General features: G+C 44.2%; 1 protein-coding gene, 1 long non-coding RNA gene and 1 other non-coding gene across 10 annotated transcripts in view; 1 reads left to right on the top strand and 2 right to left on the bottom strand.

Annotated features, from left to right (window-relative positions):
• Window positions 1-27,692, top strand: part of LOC129486233 (uncharacterized) — a 330,778-nt gene that overhangs the window by 216,620 nt on the left and 86,466 nt on the right. The window lies entirely within an intron of this gene.
• Window positions 1-27,692, bottom strand: part of FGF1 (fibroblast growth factor 1) — a 108,906-nt gene that overhangs the window by 9,903 nt on the left and 71,311 nt on the right. For all 8 annotated transcript variants that reach the window (XM_055285827.2, XM_055285830.2, XM_063642729.1 and 5 more), the window contains exon 2: window positions 11,882-12,084. In XM_055285827.2, coding sequence (XP_055141802.1) covers window positions 11,882-12,050 — 169 coding nt within the window. In that variant the 5' untranslated portion in view covers window positions 12,051-12,084. The remainder of the gene's footprint in view (window positions 1-11,881; window positions 12,085-27,692) is intronic.
• Window positions 23,770-23,906, bottom strand: LOC129487077 (small nucleolar RNA SNORA36 family). Its single transcript, XR_008659203.1, has one exon. It is a non-coding gene; the product is annotated as a small nucleolar RNA SNORA36 family (small nucleolar RNA).

Genomic DNA, 27,692 nt, shown 5'->3' with positions numbered 1-27,692 from the left:
GAGGCCGAGGGGCAGGAGAGGCTGGAACACACAGGGCTTTGGTTGGTAGATCTAGACCCCTCATTGCCTTTTCTTTGTTTTCTTTTTTTTTTTTTTCTTTTGAGACGGAGTCTTGTTCTGTTGCCCAGGCTGAAGTACAGTGGCGCGATCTCGGCTCACTGCGAGCTCCGCCTCCCGGGTTCAAGCAATTCTCCTGCCTCATCCTCCCCAGTAGCTGGGATTACAGGCATGCACCACCATGCCCGGCTAATTTTTGTATTTTTAGTAGAGACGGGGTTTCACCATGTTGGCCAGGCTGGTCTCGAATTCCTGACCTCATGCTCTGCCTGCCTCAGCCTCCCAAAGTGCTGGGATTACAGGTGTGAACCACTGCGCCCGGCCTGTTTTCATTTTTAATGTAATTTCTTTGAATAGGAAATATACTTCCATGTTTCCAAATAGCAGAGGAGATAGTGAAAAGCTTCCTTCTGGAGTGCACATCTCCTGGGGGGATGCAGAAACAAGGAAACCCCTCCTAGACACCTTGTGTGTGTATCCTTTCTAGAGAGCTTGTGTGCATATATTGCACAGTTCTGCACCTCGCCTTTTTTTTTTTTTTTTTTTTTTTTGCTTAACAACTAATTGTAGATCTTTCTACGTCAGTATGGAAAGAGTGAACTTCTTTCTTCTTGCCAGTTGAATTGTGTTCCGTTATGTAGCTATACCATAATTGTTTAACAACTTCTCTGTTAATATGCCTGTATTTTCTTATTTCTCTTTGCTTTCCTTATCTCCTGATTCACCCCCAGGATGATACATAGTTTCATCACCCTTACCTAAGATGCAATTCTCCCTTCCTTGGAAGTCTTTGCTGTAGAGACTCAGGACTTCCTCCAGCTTCCTGTGGCAAATGGAGTTTATTTAATTCACAGGAAGGAACTGGAAGCCACTGATGCACTTTCTCACAGGTCCTCCTAGGAGTGGTTAGCTCTGAGAGTGTAGCCATGAGGGAACAGGCCAATGGGCCTCCACTGTAAGGTGGGCCTTGCTCTCTCGAGCCTTCAGTCACACCACTTGCTCGCTCTGTCTTTCTGCTCCTATTCAATTCAAACTTTCCCTGTTTTCCTGGGATCTTTGCACATGCTATGCCCTCTCTCTGGGATCTTCTTCCTCCAGATATTCACAAGGTCCTTCTCCTCCAGGCCTCAGCCTAAATATCCAAAAAGAGGACCTCCCCAGTAACCTGTGACACTCTGCGCACCGGGTCCTTTCATCCCCACTCATTCTCCCTGCCAATGCCACCCTCCCCCACATCCTCCTCCTTCTCTGCCCCTTGTTTCTTTCATGGCACTTGGTACAACATGCAATGATTTTATTATCTAGGGAGCTACTGATCTATTTCTGCCCCCTCAGGAAAGTGTACACTCTGAGAGGAAGGGCAGAGATCTTGTCCTGCTCCCTCTGGGGTCCTCAGCACCTCCTACAGTGCCCTGCACAGAGTGGGCAGTCTACATTATTTGGTGAATGAATGGTGGCTAATATTGGCAGAGATGATTCTCCTGGCCCATCATCAATAATCTGTGCACTTTGAGTTATGTTTCCAATAACGCTCTGAGGGGTGCAGTAAGATGGGACCATGTGGAGAGTTGTAAGGCTCAAGGCTGGGCTCTGAGCTGAGTGACCTTGGCTAGGCTGCATAGCCTCTTAGACACAGTCTCTTTTTCAGTAAAATGAGGGGTATTTGCGCTCAGTCTGCATAAAGTTATTTCTCAGTCTAACAGTCTATGGAGCAAGTAGATACATGGAATGCCAATATAATATTCTTTGGCAATAAAAAGGAGCAGAGTTCTGAGGCGTGCCACAACACAGATGAGTCTGGAAACAGTGCTGAGTGGGAAGAAAGCATCACAAAGGACCGTGTGTTTGATGTTTCCATGTAAATGAAATGTCCAGAATAGGCAAATCCATAAAGACAGCAAGTAGATTCAGGGTATCCAGGGCCAGGGTGGATGGAGATGGGGGAATTATGGTTAAAAGGCATGGGGCTTCTTTTTGAAAATATTCTAAAATGGATTGTGGTGTTGGTTGCACAACTCTGTTAAGTTGTAAGAAAATCCACTGCACTGCACAACTTAAATAGGTGAATTGTATGGTATGTGTGTTATCTCAATAAAGCTGTTTTTTTCTTTTTTTAAAAAATGGTTATCAGACTTTATGGTTTTCAGAGAACATTTACATATACTTTTCTGTCAATTTCTCAGCATAATCCTACATGTTTAAGAGAGATCAAAGGAAGGGGCTAACTTTATTGATCACCTACAATGTGCCGGGCACCATGCTAGTTTCTATCTTGATATAAATAGTATAAAATTAAAGAGTGTGGGCTCCAGAACACAACTGCATGAACTCAAGTTCTGCTTGGCTGCCTATTAGCTGTGTGATCATTGGGCAAAGTATTTGCCTCTGTTTCGTTATCTATAGTGGGAGCTGTAAGGGCTAATGCATGGAAAGTGGCCAGTACTCGTATGACTGTTTCCTCTGTGCTTTTGTGACCTTTTCTCCTCGAAGCATTCCCTGAAGGAAGGTGGTGCTTGCTCTGTCCTTTAGGTGAAGAGCTGGAGTTTGGTGAGAGTGTGTTTTATGCAACATTATACTTCTAAGAAGGGGAAAAATCATGACCAGACCCCAGGCTGAGTACTCCAAGTATCCTACTTTTTCCTGTCTTTCACACAACCTCTTGGGCTCCAATTATGGGAATGGATTGATCCAAATCCAGCCATACTCTCCTGCTCGGACCCTCTTGTGTTCAAGATCACACATGGACAAGATGGCGGGTGACCATCCAGGATCCCATTTGTAGCCATGGAATGGAGTGAGGTTAGTTGCCTGGGACTCTTTTCAACCTATCGCCCGTATATGTAGATATTTAGTCAAACACATTATAGGTGCTACAGAAACCCCAAAGGGGAGGTCTTTTTAGGTAATCAAGGAAGTTTTTTTTTTGTTTGTTTGTTTTTTCTTTCTTTTGAGATAGAGTCTCACTCTGTTGCCCAGGCTGGAGTGCTGTGGTGTGATCTCAGCTCACTGCAACTTCCACCTCCCAGGTTCAAGTGATTCTCCTGTCTCAGCCTCCCAGGTAGCTGGGATTACAGGCACGCACCATCACGCCCGGCTAGTTTTTTGTTGTCTTTGTTGTTTTTTTTTTGTATTTTTAGTAGAGACAGGGTTTCACCATGTTGGCCAGGATGGTCTCAAACTCCTAACTTCAGGTGATCCAGCCCCCTCGGCCTCCCAAAATGCTGGGATTACAGGCGTGAGCCACCCTGCCCAGCCAATCAAGGAAGATTTTTAAAAAGCTTTTCATTTCCTATGCATTTCTGTTTTGCTGCCTTCAATAGCACCTACTTGTCTGGCCATGGAGCTGAATAGGGTTGGCTTTGCCATTTGTGGAGTTCCATCATGGCCATGAAGAGGCCTCATAGAGGTAAACAAGAGCCAGAGGCCTGCTTAGCACATGACTTCAGCCCTCAGCCATGAGTCCCGACACCAGGTTTGTTGTGCCGGTGAGAGTTCGTCTCAAGAGTTTCCTCTGTAAATATTATTTCTCCAGGATGTCCAAGTTTCATAGCTCATTTTCACTAGATTTCTTTCTGGCTAAGTTTCCTAAACATATATCCTTCTGCAAGTAGGGCTGGCAGGAAGGAGCAACACCCAGGCTGAGCGGCTCGTGTAGCTGGCTCGGTGTCCAGCTCTCTAGTGTGACTTCATTCCAGTTTTCCAGACTTACATCCTCTTGCAGCTGCTGCTGAGGACGGGCAAGGAAGGAGAGAGCATGAGAAAGGGGGGCCTTGGGAAGAGGGAGGGGGCTGGCTACACAGCAGCAGCTCCTTCCTTGGTAGCAGCTCAGGGTTGGGGGACGGAGAACCATTCAGTCAACAGATACTCATCTACTAGGTGCTGGGACTTACGCTCAGTGCCAGCCATGGTTCCTGCACTTGGGGCTTCCGCATGATTAGGGATACAGACAAATGAGCCTGGGAGTGATACAGCAACACAATAACAAAAGTTCCACTTGTTTTTGAACTAAAAGCAAACAAAAGCACAAGAACTGCAATATTCTTTCTCTCTCTCTCTGTGTGTGTGTGTGTGTGTGTGTGTGGTTTTTTTTTAATCCCCTTTCAAAGAAAGGCAGAATATAACATATAGTGAAAAAAACAAAATTGCAGTGGGAGAATATAGTAAATCCTTGATGAAAATTATATTAAAAAACACAATACATTCGGAGGCCAAGGCAGGTAGATCACGAGCTCAGAAGATCAAGACCAGCCTGGCCAACAGGGTGAAACCCCGTCTCTACTAAAAATAAAAATAATAATAATAATAAAATTAGCCAGATGTGGTGGTGGGCGCCTGTAACCCAAGCTACTTGGGAGGCTGAGGTGAGAGAATTGCTTAAACCCAGGAGGAGGAGGTTGCAGTGAGCCGAGATCACGCCACTGCACTCCAGCCTGGTGACAGAGCGAGGTTCCGTCTCAAAAAAAGAAAAGAAAAAAAAAACACAATACAACGTGTGTAGCTCATGAATATATCTATAGTAAAATATAAAACTGTGCACCAGATACTGACCAGAGTCATACAAGTAGCTGCTTTGGGAAGGATAAGAGGAACTAAGACTGGAAGAGGAATTGAGGAAATGTTTCCTTCATCCTAACTCTATTTCTTTATAAACAGTTCTGAGGTAAGAACAGCCAGCTAGTGACACTGGAGGACTCTGAGTGATGGGATTCCTGGTGTTTGGTCTATATCTAGTGCATAGTTTTCTGTTTTGCTACATATACATGAACTATGCATATTGTTTTGTGTATTTTACAAAATTTTCATCAGAGATTTGCTATGATCTCCCCTGATTCTCCTTCATACATTTTAGGATGGTAGCTGATGTGTTAAAGCTCCGTTCATAGTCAATGGGACACTTAGAGCTGGCCAAGACTCCCACTTTTTGTTCCTGGTGACCCCTGAGATGTTGTATGACCCAGCTTAGGCTTGAGTCCATGTTGCTTTTAGACCAGAGCATAGGCACTTATAAAAGGTGGGTCTTCTTGGGGGCAGATAGGGACCCAGGAGAACTGGGGAGGCAGAAGCTCTAACTTCTCTGTCCACTCCCTTTTTCAATACCCCCTGACCAGGTTAGCGCACAGAGCAAATGAGGAGGAGCAAGCATCTCTTCTTTATCCCATATAGGGATCTAGGAGTTGCTATCTATGAACAGGAAGGTCAGTGTCTCTCAAGCATCCCAGGGATGAAGGGGCAAGTACTTTTTGAAAAACAAGATACATCCATGGTCCGTAGGGTAGGTACTTCATTTTCCCCTTCTGAAATGGGGACATTAACAATTAATTTAGCTGAAGAAATGGAAAGCAACTTTTAAAAAGGTACTCTAATGACAGAAACTTCTTGGAGAAATTCAAACTTAGATAAAGCATTGTAAAAATGTATGGGAAGAGGGCTGGAAGTGTTTACGTGGTGGATTTGTGACTGTATGTGCCCCCAATAGAATCCAGAGTCCTGCTCCTTTACTAGGAATGAGTTAAGAAGTGTTGGTTTGAAAACGGCCTATTTGTCAGAACTACATGTCAATGAAACTGAAATGTGCAAACTCACCTTTGTGGGTCATGGTCTTCCTTGTCCCATGCTCATTATTTAAACTGCTTCATGAGTCCCTGCATACCTGGGAAACCTACATAAAGGGGAGCCCAGAGCTTTTGCATGGCTGTGCTAGCCCCCAACTAGGTGTTCACACCTTTTGTCTGAGGAACTAAGTTTGTAGCTTTGGTTTTCTCTTCTTCTCCCCAAAGCCCTCCATTAGGTCTTAGCAGTAGTTTGTTCACAGTAAGAATAGCAATCCCTTACTTTCCAAAAGTAGAAAAAAGGAAAAAGGGTTATGAGCCTGCCAGTGCCAAGAGAAGTCAACTTTGAGGTCTTTCACCCTGTTTCTGAGCCCCAAGCTATCCTAGCATCTTCCTGTCCCATCCTAGGAAGATGTAAAGGTAAGACCACAACTGGTGCATTCAATGAGGAAAATGCCTGGACAGAGAGGTTCTGCTTCTGTAGCATGTCTGTCTGTGGCCTCTAAGCCTGCTTTCCGCCTCTGCTCTCCAAAGAGAGGCCAAGAGAGATTATGTGCCTGGTTTATTCTGGGTTGGAGACTTCCCGTCCTTTGCCGTGTTTACCCAAAGTGAGGTCAGCCTCATTCAGAACTTGGTGAGGTTGTTTTATGTCAGTGGCATTTATAATTAAAATGTAACCACAAGCCGGGATTGGTAAAACATTAGAGAAAGACAGAGAAGGGAAAAAATCGAATTTAGGGGAAAATAATTCCAGTGGTAAAAAATATATATATATACACACATACATATATATATAAATATATATACACATCTATATATATATATACACACACACATATATGTAAATATATATGAAAAAAAAAAAACACCTTATCTTAAAAGGTGTTTGCTTCTTTAAGGTCTGAAAAAGTTGCCTGGAAAATTTTGATACAGTCCAGAGACTGAATGACATATATATATATATATATATATATATATATATATATATATATATATGCGTGTGTGTGTATATATATGTATATGTGTATATATATACACACACATATATATACACATATATATACATACACACACACACCGTATATATAGTATATAGTATATATTATATAGTGTGTGTGTGTGTGTGTGTGTATTTTAAAGTTTATGTATAAAAATCCTCTATGTAATCAGATGAGGGTTGTGGGGAGGAGGGCAAGGAGTCCTTCCCATCACATACGACCGAGGTGAGAGCACCCTGTCATGGAGTACATTCCTTCCTGGAGACCTTCCCCTCTCTCTGACTTCTGGCAGTGGGGTCCAGCTCTCCCCATCGTGGTCATTTGAAAAACTGTTTTGACTTCGGGTCTATGCTGGTGGGGAATAAAGTGCCTTAACTGCTAGGTGTTGAGTGATCCCAACCAGAGAATAGAAGTCTAGACTCCCCTAAAGCAACAGGGCAGGAGGCATTTCATGAAGAGGAATCTGCCCTTTAGAAAGGGCTGCAAGGTAGGATTGTTTTGACCAGTGAACTCTGCTAGCGCCTTTAGGATGTGGCTTGATTTATAAATATTTGATTGGCACACACTTTGCTTAAGAACATTTCCATTTGTGCAGTGAGTGGTGCCGGTAATTCTGCTCCCCACGTAGCCTCTTGCGTGCTTGGGGAGCTGAGGAGTTGTGGGCTGTGGCAGGCAGCTGAAGGTTTGGAATGCTCGTGAGGAAATAATTCTCTAATTATTGTTCCAGTTATTAATCCCATTGAGGGAAAAGTCATGGTCCCCCTTCACCCGAGAGGAAACTCCCCAGAAAGATCGGAATCAATCACAGAGCAGACTTGCCCTGCCAGAGGAGTGAGATGGGGCGGGGCTTGCTGCACCTGTGCCTGGGCACATTGTGCCTCCGTGTCAGGCCTCAGGGGCTTCAACTCAGATAGTCCCAGAGAAGCTGAGACAAAGAGTCACCCTCAGTTCTGCGAGCAAGCATAGCATTCACTTAATCTAACAGACTTGAAAGGTCAGCTGGTTAGGTGAGGAAGGCTCAGGAATCCCGGAAGAATGATGATCAATACCATTTCTTTTTGAGCACTTGTGTGCCTAGCAGTGTGCTAAACACTCTTACAAACATTATCACATTAAAACTCCTATGTTCCTATGAGTGGGTGCTGTTGTCATTCTTGTTTTTAAAACAAGGAAACTGAGGCACATTGAGAAGTAACTGTCCCAGGATGATACAACTGGTGAACAGCAGTGTTGGGACCTGACCTACACCCATCCGATCCACAACACAGATGTGTTTATTGAATCAGTCTGTGGGGCAGAACTGCTGTCATGATGTTGGTGTCGGATGGTGGTGGGATATGGAAGGAGCCTTAGTCCTGGAAGCAGAAGACGTGGTCGGTGCCAAGCCCTCCCAGTTAGGAGCTGGTCACGCCTGTCAACTGCAGTGTTCTTAGAGTGATAATAATTAGTAACTTCTCAAGGTTGTGGTTAGGTGGAAGTGAAGGAGTTCAGCATAATGCTCAGCACATATCAGGGCTCATAGATGTTTATTGAATATATTGTTGACTTTGAATTTAGCTACCACCAATACACTTCAGTCACTTATCAAATCAATGTTTACTGGGCATTTTACCACATGGCAGGCAATGTGCTAGACACAAAATTTGTAGTGTTGAGCAATAAGAGACAAAGTCCTTGTCCTCTAGGAGTCCAGTAGGAGGGAAAACCATTAAATAATCGCACAAATAAATTGAGAATTATAACCCTGAGGACAGCTGCATGGTACGTGAGACACTCCTCAAATGCTTGTGTCCAAAATGGAACTGGCCATCTTCCCCTGGACCTGATCCTCTTCCAGGACCTCCCCCTCTCATGGTGACACCACTTATGTGTCCCCCTGAGCTGAAGCTTAAGGGCCGACATGAACCTTCTCACAAACTGTGCCCATCAGCCCTGGAATCTATGCAGCACTCCCTGGCTGATTCTGCCTGGCCTTCCTAGCATGGCAGCGTAACCAATGTTCACAGTCCATATTGGTAATTGCCTGCAGCAGCGATCTAAGGAATGGTAATGGGACAAACCAAAACCATCTTCTCTGCAGGCCAGAAGTCCACCAGTAGAGACATTCTACTCAGGTCTCTATTAGAACAGCCCCCACACGAGCATCTGCCCTAGGGTTATACCACTATAAGAAAGGTTAGGTACTTGGAAACTCATTCTTCTAGAGGTAGGAGGAAGATACATTTGCCCAGGAATGATCAATGACTTGGGGACAAAGAGAAGCCGCGAAAGGAGTTATTTCTGCCTTGTAGAGCTCAAAAGCATACGGTTCTATCTTGTGTGATTTGTTTAAAATTTTCGATTGGCTTTTAGAAACGCTCTTTCTGAAGGAAGTCTTAACGTGTGACTCTGTCACCTCAGTCTCTAATTATGCTCAAACTAGTGATCAAGGAATCGAAAATATCTCCTTGCCAGGCCATGCGGATCACATTTAGTCAGGGAGCATCCGTCTCATGCCTGGCCGAGGCAATTCTGTTTCTGAATAACCCTTGAAACTCAGAAGGGCTCTGGCAGTACCACTACTGGGCAGAAGAGGGCGACAGAACCACATTCAGGGAGTACATCCGTGCCCAGGACTCCTCTCACCTGCAGAATCCTAGTAAATAGAAGTTTCGCCTTTGTGAGGCACACTGGGCAATGCTGCCATTCCCATTCCACAGGTGAGGAAACTGAGTCTCAGCAAGATTAAACGATTTTTCTGAAAAGTATCTGGGAACACTAGAGACACTTCAATTTCTAGTCAGGAAAGGACTGGAAGAGTCCCAGGGCTGGGGGGCTTGAAGCTTCTTTTGCAGAGTTTGCAAACAGAAAGAATGCATAATGGCAAGAACGTTAATCGTCCAGGGCTGCTCCAGGTAGAAAGGGGCAGAGTAGGCTTGAACTCGAGCCTGCTGACTCTGCAGTGGAATATCCAGTTCCAGTACTGACAGGTACAGGGATGGGCTTCTGGCCACCCACCCCACTTACTCTGATCTCTGTCCTCCTGGTCCTTGTTCTTAGTTCCAGAGTAAGCAAATAATAGGCCCACACAACAACTTCGAGCGTTGGCAGAGAGACCCTGAATCTAAGCCTGCATCTAGCCCCTTGGCTTTCCTGGGTGGCAGTACTGTTAAAAAGAGGAGTCTGGAAGGTCCTTAAATACAACGCTGTGTTACCATATGCTAGGCTGATTATATGGAAAGCTCGATGACGATAACTGCAATATGAACCAACATGTGCTGTGCTGTTCCTCTGTGCCAGCCACTGTGTCAAGAACTCTCACTATATTATCTCATTAACCCTCCCAAGAAACCTGTGAGGCAAGGAATATTAGTATTGTTTTTATACAAATGAGAAAAGTGAGGGCAGCAAGGTGCAGTTGTCCAAGTTCACTTGGAAAATAATCTGGCGTTCCTTGAATGCAGAAATCCTCACCTGCACTCCCCCGGGCTACGTTGTGCTGCTTTCTAGGGGCTCCTGACATCTTAAGTCAGGTGGCCAAATCCACTGTGGATTCCAGAAGTTGTGCCAGCGTTACACACCCAGAGTGCAGTCTGTTGTGCTAATGATGGAATGACAACAGTGAAGCCATTTTCCATTGCTACAGAAATTCCAGTATCGGAGCCTTTTGTTACTCCAGAAGTCAAGGTTTCCAGAAGAGCTAGCTTAACCCCAAGGAACATATCACGAAGTTTGTCTTTCCTCTTGGGTTCTGAGGACCGGAGAGCATTCCCTACTTTTTCAGAAAATTGGTAAGACGTATTAGGAACACTTAAAACCCAGAGGAATTAAAGCTTGTTCCTTTGTGTTGTGTGGGGCAGATCACGTGAGCTGTGTATCATGCCTGACACGATGGACTACAATCTAAGTTTGCTAATTTGCAGTGAACATTGCTTATGTATGCTTTTTAACAAACTAGTCTTCTTTTGCCTCATTCTGACACCTGCTTTTCACTGAGTATAAGGCATTCAGCAAGCTCATTTGAAGATAAGCCATCAAAACAAAGCCCAAAAGAGGTAATCCTGCAGCTGCAAGCCCCAGCCTCAGCCTTCCTGCTCCTCATCTCAAGGGTCTGTGCGGTGGGTGGGGAGGAAGGAACAATGTCACCTCATGTGTAAACGCCAGCGTCCATCCCCATTACCCGTGCATCTGAGGGTAGAGCGTGAGCACCAGCAAAGTGGTCATTTGTGCTTAGAGCCTGCAACCTCTGGTGCATGGTCCATGAATAATTAAGACCACCTGATATATAAACCATCATGTCAAAGTGAATATTTTGCATTGCATTTTAAAGCCAGTCCTACAGAAACTTCCTGCCTGCCTGTCTTCTTCTGGGTCTCCTGATTTTCCTTCTCTTGATTTGTGGCATGTTTGACTCTTGAGATTGCTGACCCTCTAAGCAGGGACTGGATCTGACTTTAGGCTTCTTTGTAACCTCTGATGCTGCAGTGGGACTCAGGGAATCTCAGATAACATCACGATAGGACCTGGACACCTAATATCAAACATGCACACCAATGCCAGAAGTACCAAAGCAGAAGGAAGAGATTTTGTTATACTTAGATAGTCAAGAAGATCCTTTTCTCCAGAGTCATACCTTCATTTATCAACACCTCTGAGAACCGTGCTGCCAGGAAGTCCTGGAAGAGATATTCAGCATTTGGCGCTAGTTGCTCCTACTCTCCAGTTTCTGTAAGGTCTGGAGAATGAGTTTACCACTGCTGGTTACCACAGCCACATCTGCGTGATACGCAGAGGGAAAGCTGCATAATTTATGATGTGTAAGACTACAATTATGAACTAGGATTTCACAAATCAAGCCCAGTGGAAACATAACCAGGAGAGTCAGTTGACTTGAAACGGAGCCCACATCTCCGTGCAGGATTTACCACCATGCCCGTCTGGTTCATCCCATCATGGAGCGTGCAGGCCCCTGACTAGCCTTCGGGGCCAGATCTTTCACTAGTTACAGAAACCTGGGAAAACATACAGCGATTGAGCACGGCAGCCAGTTCTGTTGGGTCAGCAGAGAGTGCTTTAAAAAACTTGACATAGAACACATTTGGGTAAGTGGTGGCCCCCACAACTCCCTATTTTCCAAACCCAGACATTTTACACATTTATGTGACTCCACCTCTGAATGTGTCATGCCTGACTAGAACCTTGGAGAAGCAAGTACCTGTGCTTAAGTATGCACCTTCCTCCCACCTTGACTACAGGAGATGTCAGAAAGGGAAGGGGGTGCCATAGAGATGGGCTTACTGTGTTGGTCGCTCCTGTCCCTTGTCCCATCCACTGTGCCATCCGGAAGGATCCTCAAGAAGTGGCCCCCGTTGCTACAGTAGAGGAGTTTGGGCTTCTTGTAATTCCCTGGAGGCAGATTAAACTTCTCGGTCAGGGCTGTGAAGGTGGTGATTTCCCCTTCGGCCATGGCTCAGCAGCTACTGCTTTTGGCGCTTTCAAGACTGTAAGAAATTGAACAAACCTGTGGTCGGTTCTTCCAGCAAAGGCACAAAATGCACTTTGAAGAGAGGAAGGACAGCTCCAGGGCACAGGGCTCCTGGGTAGTGAGTAAGCACAGCCTGCCCAGGTGATGCCCGCAGTCCGCGGGCCTGCGAGGTGGCTGGTGGTTAAGGAAGGATGGTCCCAGGCCTGGGAGGGGTTTCCAGGGCATTTTTCTCTCTTCCCAATTGGACACAGCTTTGGACCAAACTGTGCATTTTTTAGAACTTCAAATTTAATCATCTGACCATGGGGAAAAAAATCATGTTTTGGTCCCTCCTTCTGGTCCACACACATCCTCAAATTAAACACCAAAGTTGCACTAAAATAACACCCAGGGTCTGGCTGAAACCCACAAAAGCTGAGAGGCCAGGACCAAGGTTCTGCCCTCCACCCTCACGCTGCGTTGATGAGGTACCGTGAAGCAGATAGCACAGATAGCCTGGATGTTCAGGACCTGCAGCTAAAGGCACAGGAGGCCTTTCAGGGACACAACAGGGAAAGCAAAGGGTTAGTAAGTTAAGGGAACCTTCTGGATTTGCTGGGGGAAACAGAACTGGAACCCGGGAAAAAGGTACAGAGTGGGAGTAAGTGGGGTTTTTAAAGGGCAAACACCATATCAAAGGAAATGTTATGAGACAGATCATTATGAAGGCTATGCCTGGTTCCTGCCCATTCCGCAGCTTTCCACATAGCTTCGTGTGGCACAGAGAAGGTGGCTCTGTCCCTCGCACGCAGGCTGTTTTCATCCTAGCTATTTTCTAATGTGAGATAGAACACAGAAACCACCATATTATATATAATATACCTTTAACATTATATGTAGCCACTACATGCAAACTTACATTATTAATGTGAAAATGCATCACTTACACCTCAAAGGATTAAAAAACAAAACGAATGAGCATTAGAATTGGTTAAAACATATACTTGCCCCCCCATTTAGGAGAAGGAAGTGCTGGTGACTCTAAAAACTGAAAAGAAAGAGGCCAAAAAGAGACCAGGAAACTAACGTGTGAGCTGCACTTTTTTTTTTTTTTTTTTTTTTTTTTTTTTCCGAGACGGAGTCTCTGTAGCCCAGGCTGGAGTGCAGTGGCACGATCTTGGCTCACTGCAACCTTTGCCTCCCGGGTCCCAGTTCAAGCAATTCTCCTGCCTCAGCCTCCCAAGTAGCTGAGATTACAGGAATGCGCCACCACACCAGGCTAATTTTTATATTTTTAGTAGAGATGGGGTTTCACCATGTTGGCCAGGCTGGTCTTGAACTCATGACCTCGTGATCCGCCTGCCTCAGCCTCACAAAGTGCTGGGATTACAGGTGTGAGCCACCGCACCTGGCCTGGGAGCTGCACTTTGTAAGTGTGAGTAGTGAATGTGATCATTAATACATATTGATTACCAAGTGGTCTTAGAATAAAAATCATCCTCCTCATCATTAACGTATTTTGGGCTACAGGTTATCTCAAGTAATCTCACCATAATCCCTTGAAGTGGACACTAATATTATCCTCATTTTTAATAAAACCAAAGCTTAGAGATGTTCAGTGACCTGCCCAAGGGCAACAGCTAGTAAGCGGTGGAGCTGAACCGCAAAAGGAGTCTGGGAACAGAAAGCCCCAATTTGCCTTTGATCACCATGAAAAGGTTTAGTGACTTTATTAACACTAGTCTTTTTATGAGGAGTGGGGTTTTTACCCATTGCCTGGCATGTACATCTGCCACCATAACTTGCCATTCATATATTTGTGACCCAAAGGTTGGCTGGTCTCCACCAACAGCCTCTCCTTTTGTCCCTATGCCATCCGTGAAACAGGACTCCATGCATCTCCTCCTTCTCCAGGAGAAGCCCACCCCAACAGCTTCGTGAGCATCATGGAAGACCAGCAGCTACCCTGCCTTCCCTGCACTAACCATCCATCAGTGCCTGTAGCAGCCGTGTGGAGCTGCTCTCATAGGAGACGGTTCCATCATAAATCAAGACACCAATTACAATAATTTGTCCTTATGACTTTAAAATGAGGGCTCGTGTTGGAAGCCTCCATCTGTTTTCTCTGCTCCTGGCATGTTAATGTTTCTGGTACATTTTTCCCACTCTGCCGCCACATGGGCCAGCCATTGTCCCTGGTTTCAGCTACTGTTGGAGGTGCCTCCAAGAACCCCAAAGAGAATTTCGCATATACCATATAAACTATATTTAAGGTCAGATCGTCCCAAATGTCCCCTCTATCCCATATGGTGAAACTTCAATTAATTATTTTCACGTAATACAGCAACAGACACAAAATAAATATAATACTACATATATATAATTTTATTTATGTCAATTTCACAGAGAGGCTTGCAGAGTTTGCGTTGCATAGTACAATCTCTCTCCATCGTCACTGTCTCTTCCAAACCTTTCTTTCTTATCCATAAGCCTCTAAATCCTTCTGTGCCCACCTCTGGCTCTCTTACTCTCTGTCCCTCTGTCTCTTCCTGTCTCTCCACTCACTCCTCTCTCCACCTACCCTCTCACTCTAACTCCTCACTCCACTCCCTTCTGGATCCACTTCTAATGTAAAGCAATTTAGCTCTTCCCAGTGTGGGTATCTTTACCCCTCACCTCTCTATTAGCACTCAACCATTACCAGATTCCCCTCCCTTAAAGTACAACTAAGAGATAATGATTTTTTTCTTTCATTTATTTTTTCCAAGCACTTCCTAAGTTATGTACTTCATTTGGTACAGGAGACAATAATTATATACCAGTGGTTGCCACTTAACTGCACAAATAGTCATTTGTATTGTCAATCTTAGGTGGGCCAAATTTTGTTTCTCCTTGTCTCTGGACTTCCTCCAGTGTAGGTCCCCATTTGCCTCTGATTGTGGGGCAATTTCATGTTAAGAATGGCCTTTCAGGCCAGGTGTGGTGGCTCATTCCTGCAATCCCAGCACTTTGGGAGGCCGAGGTGGGTGGATCACCTGAGGTCAAGCGTTCAAGACCAGTCTGGCCAACATGGTAAAAACCCATCTCTACTAAAAACACAAAAATTAGCCAGGTGTGGTGGTGCGTGCCTGTAGTCCCAGTTACTCGGGAGGCTGAGGCAGGAGAATGGCGTGAACCTGGAAGACGACGGTTGCAGTGAGCCAAGATTGCGCCATTGCACCCCAGCCTGGGCGACAGAGCGAGACTCTGTCTCAAAAAAAAAGAATGGCCTTTCTTCTAGATTCTGGACCATGTGTGTATGAGCCATGCAGCCCAGATTTCATCACTGTGGAGTTTTCACTGGCTAAATGACCTCGGCCAGAGCCCAGCAGGTCCTCAGGGGCCCCTCCCTCCTGACCACAGTGTACCTGCAGTTACACAAGGCCACACCTCTGCTCTCTGCCTGCTCCTCTCAGTGAGAGGGAGCATCATGAGGGTGCCTATACTGATGTCAGATGGCTCCCCAAACCCTTCAGATCCACACCTGAAAACCTGAAGGAGACGTGTAGGCTCCTGAAAATAAGCCTGGAGTCAACATGAAACTGACAGACCATGGTAACTGAGATTGATGACTCAGCTGAAACATACAAAAAATGAAATCCCTTTTTGTTGCTAAAGGAAACCCCAGGGGCATGAAAAGCCCTTATTTTAAGCTTTATTTGTAATTTGCCTATAGTTTGAGCAGTAGTTGGTCCAAAGTTCCTTGCCAATCCACTGTTTGTTAAAGGATAGAAATAAAGGAAGTATATGGCATGATAAAACCATAAGGCAGCAACATTAGCGGGCCCTTGGAGATTCACACAAATTGCTTTAATAAATGAATCCATTAACTAGGTGAAATCAGGCATTAAGTGTAGTGGAATTTTATAGGCTCTGCTTCTTGTTACTATTTTCTTTTTAGTGGCTGTCAGAGGAGGGGATTGTCTGTGTTGTGTTGGGAAATGGAGAAGATCAAGCCCAGCGAACTCCATGTCATCATTGTGCACGAAGCCCAGCCCTTTGAGATTTGGGGTACGGGTGAGATTTTAGGAAATCCAGATGATTTTTTTGATTTATCAGTGACACCTAGGTTAGAGGAACACCAAGCCTATTGGAACATCTGTGTTAAGGCTGACATACTTTGTCAGCTGTGGCCTCTGGAAGGGAATCTGAACTCTGACACACGAACAGGATGTGGATAGTAAGCAACCACTTTGGCTCTGGGAACCTGGGCGAGTCATTCACTCCTTCTGAGATGTTTCCTCTAATAATTCTCATCCTGCCTCTCGCACAGTTGTCTGAAGGATTAAATGGGTACAATATTCATATAGCACTTGAAAAATGTGACCCGACCTATAGGAGATAATAGTAACTGGTTATGTTGAACTAGTTGGAGCCTGGTGTGATCTAAGTCAGCTGTGATTAAATGCTTAATTTAAAATAATTTTTTAATTGGTTTGAAAATAGAAGTTTTTCCTTCCCATATTTGGCAGAAATGAGCTAAGCTCCTCCCCCTGTGATGTAAGCCACAAACATAGCAGAGAAGATGAAAGACGCAAAGGTAAGCTATGGTTATGTAAGAAAAAATCCTGGTCTGCATTTCAGGTTCAGTTCTTCAGCTTATCAACAGTTAATATAGTGACAGTTACTATATAGTTATTATAGTTATTTGTGAAGCCCATTATTTCTAGGAGACATTTGTGCTCAGCTTGGCCCTGGAAACTAAGCTGGAAGGAAAGACTGTGATGTGTTAAGAATCAAAGGAAGGCAAACACTGACATTTATTTTTCAGTTTTGTTTTTAATCCCTGTCACTGTGTAAGCAATGTGGAATACCCATGAAGGAGGATATTTTGCAAAGTGTATAAAGCCACTGAAGGTAGATGTGTAGACACACAGGTGCTAAGGTGATAATTGGATGTATCCTCAAACCCAGCACATACAAAACAGGCCTTAGCTTTGGTTCCAAATATGCTCTAAGTCCTTGCTCCCTGTGCCTATGAATGGCATCACCCAAAATCTTAACTCTTCCTTAGAGATATTAGCTTTAAATTTTGCTAAGTCAAATATACATGTTAAATGTTAAAGGTAACTACTAAATGAAAAGAAATAGAATGTATTTAGTCCAAGCAGCAAGTGGTAGGGGTAAGGGGGATAAGGTGGAATAAATAAAACTGTACTTATCTTTGTGACCAGCCTGACGAACATGGAGAAATCCTGTCTCTACTAAAAATACAAAATTAGCTGGGCATGGTGGCGCATGCCTGTAATCCCAGCTACTCAGGAGGCTGAGGCAGGAGAATCGCTTGAACCCGGGAGGCGGAGGTTGCGGTGAGCTGAGATTGTGCCATTGCACTCCAGCCTGAGCAACAACAGCAAAACTCCGTCTCAAGAAAAACTAAAAAACAAAAGCAAAAAAACCCTGTGCTGTTCCAAAATAATCTAGAAAAAGAAAATAAACTAAAAACATTGCTCAAAATTAGGTGGCCAAAATAAATCCAAATATATGTATAATCACAATAAATGTAAATGTGCTAAATTTACTAGCTACTTTTTTTTTTAAATCCATCTGCACTCTGATTACAAGAGACACATTTAAAACATAATGACATAGAAAAGTTAAAAGCAAAAGAATGAAAAATAGATACCAGACAAATGTTAACAAAAAAATTGAAAACTCGGCCAGGCGTGATGGCTCACACCTGTAATCCCAGCACTTTGGGAGGCCGAGGCGGGCAGATCACGAGGTAAGGAGATCGAGACCATCCTGGCTAACACGGTGAAACCCTGTCTCTACTAAAAATACAAAAAAATTAGCTGGGCGTGGTGGCGGGCACCTGTAGTCCCAGCTGCTGGGGAGGCTGAGGCAAGAGAATGGTGTGAACCCAGGAGGTGGAGCTTGCAGTGAGCTGAGATCACGCTGCTGCACTCCAGCCTGGGTGACAGAGCAAGACTCCGTCTCAAAAAAAAAAAAAAAAAAAATTGAAAACTCGTGTGGCTGTATTAATATCAGATAAAGTAGGTCTAAGACAAAAAGAATGACTAAAGATAAAAGGGATTGCCACATAATAAGTGGATTAATTCAAAAGAAAGATATAAAAATTCCAAACATGTATATATCTAATGACATAGCCTCAAAATACATAAAACAAAAATTGACAAATATGTAAAGAGAAAATGACAACTCCACAATTACGGTGGGAGATTTTATAATACATTTCTGTCATAAATGATAGAGCAAACAGACACCAAATATTAATATGTGGAAGATTGAAATACACAACTAGTAAACTTAATTGATGAGTGTATAAAAGAACCTTGTACCCAACAATGAAGTGAACATCATTCTTATCAAGGACACATGGAACATTTACCAAAATTGACCATGTACCGGGTCATAAGGCAAGACAACCAAATAGAAAAATTTGTTTCATTCAGACTATTCTTTGGGCAGAATAGAAATCACTCCCACCTGTTCAGTTGGTGACAATGCCCTTTCAGTTTTACCTTTTTAGTGTCTCCTAAAGCCATCCTCTTTTCTCCTCACTTCTGTTGCCTTAGCACAGACCCAGCACCTGTCTCACCTGGGCTGCTGCAGCAGGTCTCACCTTTCCAGCACTGCCTTCTTTCAATCCACTGTCAATTCTGCTGCTAGTGACCATTCTAACCCATCACTCCCCTGCTGTAGATCTTTGACTAGGTCATTGATTTCCCATTGTCTTTCAAGATAAAACCCAGACTCCTGCCATGACCTGTGAGGCTCTCATCATTTGACCCCTTCTTAACCCTGTGACTTTTTCTCTTATTGGCCTCTTTTTAATAGTCCCCCTACACCCTCATACTCACCCAGGTCTTAGCCCAAACATTCTGCTGCTGCCAACAGTATTTTTTCTCTCTCTCTCTCTCTCTTTCTCCCTCCCTCCCTTCCTCCTTCCCTCCTTTCCTCCACCCTTTCACCATGGTCTGACTAAGTCACACTCACCCTTCAAAAATTTAGCTGGATATTTTGGATATTTCCTCCTTGAGCAAGCCTTATTTGGACACATCCCCCAACCCTAACCTCCCTACTCTTTCTTAAAATTCACACATACCAGTTTAGGTGGGTTCATTCCCCTGTGCTCTCCCAAGAGCAGACAGCATTTCCTTTACTTCACTGCAGTGCTGGGTGGAATTCCCATCTATATCCCCCTGCCTAAACTCTTCAGTGATTTCCCATTGCTCCGGGACAAAAACAAAAGCCTTGCTGTGGCCTGCAGGACTCTGGGAGGTTCAGCCCTTACTCCCCCTCTGCCTCATTTCCCACCACGTCTCCCTCCAAACTTGCCTTCCATTTTCTGATTCCCCCCCACCCTAGGACCTTTGCCCATGCTGTTCCCTCTAGAGTGATGTTCCTTTCTTTCTCTCTACCCTACTCCCCTGATTAACTCCTAATTTTTCTTCAAATCTTAGTTCAACTCTCAATTCCTCATGAAAGCCTTTCCTGTCTTCCCTGAACTGAGTCAGGTTCCTCCAGTTCTCATAGGACCATTTAACATTTCTTCACAGCTCTTACTACCAGTGTTTAATTACACGTTCACTCTTGTGATTATTTAATGTCTCTTTTCATGACTAGACTGTCAGCCCCATGATAGTACAAACCAATTGGTCTTGCTCACAATGGTATCCCAGTGCCTAGCAAAATGCCTGGCACCTAATGGGCATTTGATAAACATCTGTTGAATGAGCAAATGAATGTAATTTAACTACGTTTACTTGACTGACTCCTTCATTAGTCTCGAGACCCTGGGACAGAAACTATGCCTTTTCTTTCTCTATCTAGCATTGAGCAAATACCCATGCATTATTAGTGTCCTGTGAATTCTTGTTGATTGAAGGGCCAATCCTTTCTCAGGAGCCTCTCGTGGAACATCTTATCAGACTACGTAATTAGCAAGTGATGTCCTATAGGTATTGACAAAGAAGCTAAGCCAAGAGTCTAAATGTATTTTAATTGGGTTCGAATTAGGCCAGAATACCCTACCTTTGGTTAAAGGCAGGCTCAATCCCTGTCCTCATCTTGGAATAAATACTTCCTTATTTCTTTAAAGAAAATACTATGGAAATTAAGGATCTCAGAAAGGAAGTGATCAGCTCCTTTAGTCTCAAGTCTCAACTTATCTAACCAAGAAAAATATTTGTAGGTGGAAAAAAAAATCCAGGTTTTTTTTATTTCTGCCACGGCGTGTTAGGCTGGCAGGGACCCACCTTCCACTCTCTGGTGAAGGAAAGTTTGCCGAAGAAAGGGAGGCAGTGTGTTCTTTGCTTTCTATTTCTTCTGCTCCACCCTCCGTGATCTGTACTGGGTCTGAGGTAGGAGTGTAGCCATGGCTGACTGGCCTGGGCTAGCATCTCAGCATGCTGCCCCCAAACCATTTCTGTTCCTTGAGCTGAAATCTCATCTTCCGTGGTTGACATTAAACTGTGGACTTGACTATGGGATGGACTTGACAACGGTGTGCAGGAGACAGCTCCCACAAGCTCACGAAAGCCAATTATTAAATATTCAGGAATTTTACTATTATTAAATCCATTAATATCTTGAAATCAACCCTGGTGAGAGTATTTATATCATAGAAGTTGGCAAATGCCAGGGCTTTTAAAATTCTCCTTTTTTTTCCCCTCTGATAGATGGTTGACCCAGCATACTGCTAAACTTGGGTTTGAATCCTGGTTGGACACTCGCTAGTAAATGACTCATTCTCACAGTGCCCCAGTTTCCTCATCTGCAAAATGGGGCTGCATACCAGTAGCTACTGAACAGAGTCACTGTAATCTCAGCACTTGAGATCTTGTAAGTGTTCGATAGATGTTAGCTTGACTATCATCAGCTGTGTACCCTTTTGACACTTTTTTTTTTTTGAGACAGAGTCTCGTTCTGTCGCCCAGGCTGGAGTGCAGTGGTGTGATCTCAGCTCACTGCAACCTCCATCTCCTGGGTTCAAGTGATTTCTCCAGCCTCAGCCTCCTGAGTAGCTGGGATTATAGGAACATGCCACCACGCCCAACTAATTTTTGCATTCTTTTAGTAGAGATGGTGTTTCTACCATGTTGGCCAGGCTGGTCTCAAACTCCTGACCTCAGGTGATCCACCTGCCTCAGCCTCCCAGAGTGCTGGGATTACAGGCGTGAGCCACTGTGCCTGGCCCCTTTTGTCACTTTTACGAATCATCTGGTATTGATTTAGGATTGAACAAACTTGATTTTTCATATTTAGAAATATTTTGTGTCATTTCATTAAAATTTTTTTTTTTTTTTTTTTTTTGAGATAGGGTCTTGCTCTGTCACCCAGGCTGGAGTGCAGAGTGCAGTGGTACACTTATGCTCACTGTAGCCTCAAATTCCTGGGCTCAAGTGATCCTTCCACCTCAGCCAGCCAAGTAGCTGGGATTACAGGCATAGGCCACCATGCCTGGCTAACTTTTTTTTGTTTGATTGAGACGGAGTTTCGCTCTTATTGCCCAGGCTGGAGTGCAATGGCACAATCTTGGCTCACTGCAAGCTCCGCCTTCTGGGTTCAAGCAATTCTCCTGCCTCAGCCTCCTGAGTAGCTGGGATTGCAGGCACCTGCTACCACACTTGGCTAATTTTTGTATTTTTAGTAGAGATGTGGTTTCACCATGTTGGCCAGGCTGGTCTCGAACTCCGGACCTCAGGTGATCCACCTGCCTCAGCCTCCCAAAGGGCTAAGATTACAGGCGTGAGCCGCCATGCCCGGCTGCCTGCCTAACTTTAATTTTTTCTTTTTGTAGAGCTGGGGTCTCACTGTGTTACCCAGGCTGGTCTTAAACTTCTAGGCTCAAGCAATCCTCCTACCTTGGCTTCACAAAGTGCTGGGATTACAGGCATGAGGCATCACGCCTGGCCCATTTAGTAGTATTTTAGGAGTGTTCGAAAAATACCATGTTCTAAGTGATAGGTTAGAACTTTCCATTGTCATTTATAAGCAATGATGCACTCCTCTCATTTGCTTAGGTGCTCAACAGGATGTGCTAGTGATGAATTTTCAGTATATTTCATGGGTCTACATGTGTTACTGTTCAGGATGACAGAGAATGTGCTTCATAGTCTTTCTCTTCTGTTCTTTAATTTAGGATACTTTTAATTCTAAAGACTCCCCAAGTCACTGAGAATAAACTGTCCCCTGGTTTCTAGAATGAAATATTATTTGAGGGAGATCAAGATGTCACATACTCTAGAAGTCAACAACTTCTACTCAGTGCCTGCCATGGGCAGAATGCTGCAGATGTCCTGGAAATTTAAAAAAGAAAAGAAAGAAAAAGAAAGACCTGAGATCCCTAATCCACAATTCTGAAATTCAAAAAGCTCTGAAAACTAGAAGTTCTTTCATAATAGATTGTGGCAAAACCTGGTCCAAACTGTCCTGAGACTTAAACTCTATTTGTTCTGCTTTGTGTTAATAATACTTATATAATCTGGTACAATTACTAATGTGTTTGATTCTCGGGTGGTGTCCCAGACCCCACTGCAGTTGTTCGGTAATATACAATATATGCACCATACTACCTTGCTAAAATTAACGAAATTCTGGATTCTGAAACATATCTAGCCCAAGGCTTTTGAAATAAGGGATTATGGGTTGGTAGTAGAAATCAGTTGCTGCCTTTAAGGAGTTTACAATCTAGCCACACCAGACTCATCAAGCCATGTTTCAGATAAGAGAGACATAGATGCTTGCATCTAGTGTAACTGGCAGGAAGTGGGGGCTGTTATCTAATCCAGCTGTGTCACCAAACAGCTCAGTCCCAGCCCCAGCTTGCACACTTCTTAACGAAGAGTAGAGAACTACAAGCAGACACACACACACACACACACACACGCACACACAGATGTCCTGTAGTGTCCTTTGTTTCTTTCCTTGATTCTGTATGTTTTTTCCCTGCAGTCTGGCTTATTCACCCACAAAACACTCCCCCTCATGGAGCATCATTCAGTTGGAGGTCAGGAATTCTTTTAAGTGCTTAGAGAAAATAGCATCCACTCCAAAAGGAAAAACAGAGTGCTCCCTGGTGCAATGGCATGCTCTGCCGGCCCCCATTCTGTGTGAACTTTAATGGTACACCACGGTCCAAACCATCCTGCCGGCCCTGGGCCATCCTGAAGACCTGCACACATCTTAAATGGAAATATCCTTCCTGCAGACGGACACATTAAAGCCCCAGGGCTTCACACCAAATGCAAAGTGATTCTGCAGGGGCTCTGGCAGCCCTTCGCCGCCTCCTTTAGCCTTCTCTTACTGATGTGTCTCCAAAAATCTTTTGAATCTGTTGTTGTGCAAGTTACAATTTCCAGAACCAGCCCAGCAAGGACATTCCTTTCTCGAAATCAGCCAACCTTCCAGCTTATAGGAAGATGATCTGTTGCCTGCGTCTTTTTTTTTTCTTCCCTCTTGACCTAGAAAATCTAGCTTCTCCAGACGCAGTCTTTTGAAGTATGTGTTTGTTATCTCTTTAGAAACGCGGAGGGCTTGCCCTACCATTTGTTACTCAATAGCCGACTCTGGACCTACCCGTAAATAATAAAATATGTCCACAAATAATAACATAATGACCCTTTTTGAACATTTACTGTATGCCACATATGGTTCTAAGCACATTACATTAATTAATGCTCAAATTCTGTTAGGAAAGTATTTTTGTTTTTGTTTTTGTTTTTGGCTAGGAAGGAAATGAATAGAATAATATTCTCTGTGCAATCACCTACCCTAGCCTGTTTTAATGCCCCAACGTTCCAAAGTTTAATTAACAGAAAAGGGAAGCTGTCCTCGACTGAACTCAAGGCATTGTCTGAGTTCCCCCATTTGGCAGGTAAGGAAGTGAGGCTCAGAAAGTTTATGTCATTTTTCTAAGGTCATACCACTAAATATTAAAAGTAATGGCAAAAGCGCAATTACTTTTGCACCAACCTAAAACGTGTTGGAGCTGAGATCGGAAGGTAGGGTTTGCTGACTCCAGAGTCCACTATTTTCATTGCTGAATAAATGTGGATAAGAGAATAAAATGCCCCTTGAACTGAGTGACTCTTGAACTTCTCTATTCTTTTTACTCTACCAGCCCCTGGAACGTGTACAGCCCATTCGTTCATGTTCTAAAGGAGGTATCCGTTTTTATTGAATGGAACTTTGCAAGTTCCTCCCCTGATGGCCTGTCCTCTTCACCGGGGTGCAGCATCCCACCATCAGCACTTTCCTGATTGTCACTCCTGTGCCTTCTTTAGGCGACCCTGCAGCCTGTGAGACCATCTTGGCCCTTGTCAGGGCAGCCATTTGCCAATGCAGATGAAGGGTGGGGGAGAGGCCAGAGACTCCTTCAGACTGGGTTGGAAATGTCATGAAAATGGAAATTCTCACAACCTGAGAGTCATAGACCTGGATTTGGGTTTCTGCTGTGTCATTAAGTTCTTGCAAACCAGGCAAGTCATGTAACCTTTCTGGTCCCCAGTTGTCTTCTCTGTAAAATGAAGCTGTTAAGAGCTCTGATCTCATCATGTTGCCATGAGAAAGGAATAGGACAAGGCCCAGGAGGGAGCTTGCATATAGTGAGTGCTAGGAAATGTCAGCTATCATTATCCTTGTTAATATGAACCTGTGTTTAGTGGGTTGATTATCTGAACTTTGATAGCAGTTGGGGTTTCACGGAGCATTTGGGATGAATAAACAAGCATCTCTGGATGGCTGTTGTGTAGACACTATATGAGGTACTTCATAATCATTTTGTATTTGCTGTTCCGCTATCATATGGGCTAGATGAACACCTCTCTGTCTTCTCCAGCCAAGAGAAGTGTGATGCCGAGAGACTGGACAGCTTACCAAAGCAAATCTGTGGCTTAGTCAATAATAAAACCCTCAGTCCCGAAATACCAGTTTATAATGTCATCCCCATTTCCAAGGGGCCCAGCCTCCCTCAAAACATTAAAAAATAAAAAGGACAAAACTCACATTTCTGCTAGACAGACAATATCCAGGCATCTCTGGAAGAACAGTTAGCAATCCCAGCATGTGGGTTTGTGTATTAAGGTGCTTGGATATGAAGAAGGAATGTAAACCCCATGGAACTGGTTTCATATGTCAGACTCCATTCTGGATCTTGAAAGGGGGCCATGGAGGCCCCAGCATGCCCCAAGCACCACGCAGGAAGCAGGCAGGGGAGCAGGACCCAGGATATGCAAAGCGACCCAGTTGGTATCACAGCCAAAGGGCAGGAAGAAAACAGTCACTTGCCCCAGTGCTAGCCTTCAAGGGCCAAGTTTTTGCAGAGCCTACACTAGGACAATGTAAAACTTGTTTCTTTTTGCATTTTTTCTTTTTAAGGATGTGGTCTATTTTTAGAGGTTCCATATACTTGCCAACTCCCTTTGATCCCACATAAACAGTCCAAAAGGAACTGTTCTCCCATTTGCACCGTTTGCTCCCTGTTTCAGCATCACCAATGGCTCTCATGGTCCTGTGACCACATCATTAGTATTCTACACCTGGCTCCACTCACAACCCAGCTGTTGGCAGGCAAAGGAATCCTCCTTTATGGGAAGGAGATGGCACAAGAGAACATCACCAAAGGCCCCAGGACATGACTGGTGTCTGATAAGGGGGGAAAGGGCTTGGAGGTGAGTTAAAATCTTGAATGCAAGAAGCTATACTAGGAGATGAGTCTGCCTTGGTATCTAGCATCTTCAGGAAGGTGCACATTGCAGTGAAGATGTCATTTATCAGGGCTGGGCATGGTGGCTCACACCTGTAATCCCAGCACGTTGAGGGGCCGAGGCAGGCAGATCACGAAGTCGGGAGTTTGAGACCAGCCTGACCAACATGATGAAACTCTGTCTCTACTAAAAATACAAAAATTTAGCCGGGCGTGATGGCACGTGTCTGTAATCCCAGCTACTTGGGAGGCTGAGGTAAGAGAATCACTTGAACCCAGGAGGCAGAGGTTGCAGTGAGCCGAGATCGCACCATTGTACTCCAACCTGGGTGAAAGAGCGAGACTACGTCTCAAAATCATGAGGCTAGAGATAGTTGCCAATAACTATGTCAGTAAACTCATCTGTCAAACATGGCCTCTCATGGGAGTTTTCTTTAACTTTGGCAGGTAGCTTAAAACATGGTTTGCTTTTATCCCTTCAACTCCTCATGGTTTCTCTCCTTGTTTCTTTTTTTCTAACTGACCTTTCAAAGGCATTTATATCCTTCATGTCCACTGCCCCCTGTCATGTTTAGAGATTAAAGAATCACTATGTTGGGTGGAGTTGTTTGAAAAATGGAGAATTTTGAATTTATTGGCCTTTGAAAGCAGATTAGGCAACAAGAAGTAAGGAGGAACGTCAGAGTGACTTCTCCTTGCTTCTCAGAGCTGCCATCTTTTCGCACATAATTCCTCTTCACATTCAAGATCCTGCATTCCTTGGCTCCTTGGCGTTGTCAGGTTCAGTGGGCTCTTATGAAGTTTGATAAATCTAGATGTTTAGATAGGCCCCTGGGGTGGGGCAGACAGAAGGCAGAACTTTTCCTAGTGTTTCATGATCTTGTACTCTTGAACCCTCAGTGGTGAGAGCAACTTTTCTATAGATCTGTTCAAAACTTTCCAGTTACTAGATTGTAAAATTGTATACAATGTAGGAAGTTTGATAGGCTTGATTTGCAAAAATTATCTTTCTGTGTGTAACAGGTTCTTGCTGTGTTCCCCAGCTTTTATTTAGTGCAGTGGCACGAATACAGCTCACTGCAGCCTCAAACTCCTGGGCTCAAGTGATCCTCTTGCCTCAGCCTCCTGAGTAGCTCGGACTACAGGCACGTACCACCACGACCAGCTAATTTAAAAATATATACATTTTTAGTAGAGACAAGGTCTTGCTATGTTGCCCAGGCTGGTCTTGAACTCCTGGGCTTAAGCAGTCCTTCCACCTTGGCCTTCCAAACATCAGGGATTATAGGCATGAGCCACTGCGTTGGGCTGCAAAAATTTTCATTAACACATAGCATTTCCAGGCAGAGCATTTGCCTCCGAATCCAATTGCATTAGGCCCAGCCTATCTAAGGAAGCCCTCCTGACTTCCTTGTCCTCTATCTCAGACCGAAATGTGTTTCTTTCATGACAATTATGATAATTTAGGATTGTGTTTACTTTTTTGTTTACTTGTTATTGTCTGTCTCACTCCACACAACTGTACATGCATGCACACTAATGTAAGCCTTGTAGGGGCCCATTTCAAGTTTGTTTTGCTCACATTATCACTGTTACTCATCCTGTCTTTATTATTATTATTTAATATTTTGTTAATCACAGATATTTTTGCATTAAATTGGATTTTTGAAAAATACTGCATAAAATATGATATTATATATATACATATATATACATATATATATATATTTTTTTTTGAGATGGAGTCTCGCTCTGTTGGCCAGGCTGGAGTGCAGTGGTATGATCTCGGCTCACTGTAAGCCCCGCCTGCCGGGTTCAAGTGATTCTCCTGCCTCAGCCTCCCGAGTAGCTGGGATTACAGTTGCCCGCCACCACGCCCGGCTAATTTTTTGTATTTTTAGTAGAGACGGGGTCTCGCCATGTTAGCCAGGATG

This window comes from Symphalangus syndactylus, chromosome 7 (genome assembly GCF_028878055.3).
Source record: "Symphalangus syndactylus isolate Jambi chromosome 7, NHGRI_mSymSyn1-v2.1_pri, whole genome shotgun sequence".
Lineage (NCBI taxonomy): Eukaryota > Metazoa > Chordata > Mammalia > Primates > Hylobatidae > Symphalangus > Symphalangus syndactylus.
This window is presented reverse-complemented; position numbering and strand designations above follow the sequence as displayed.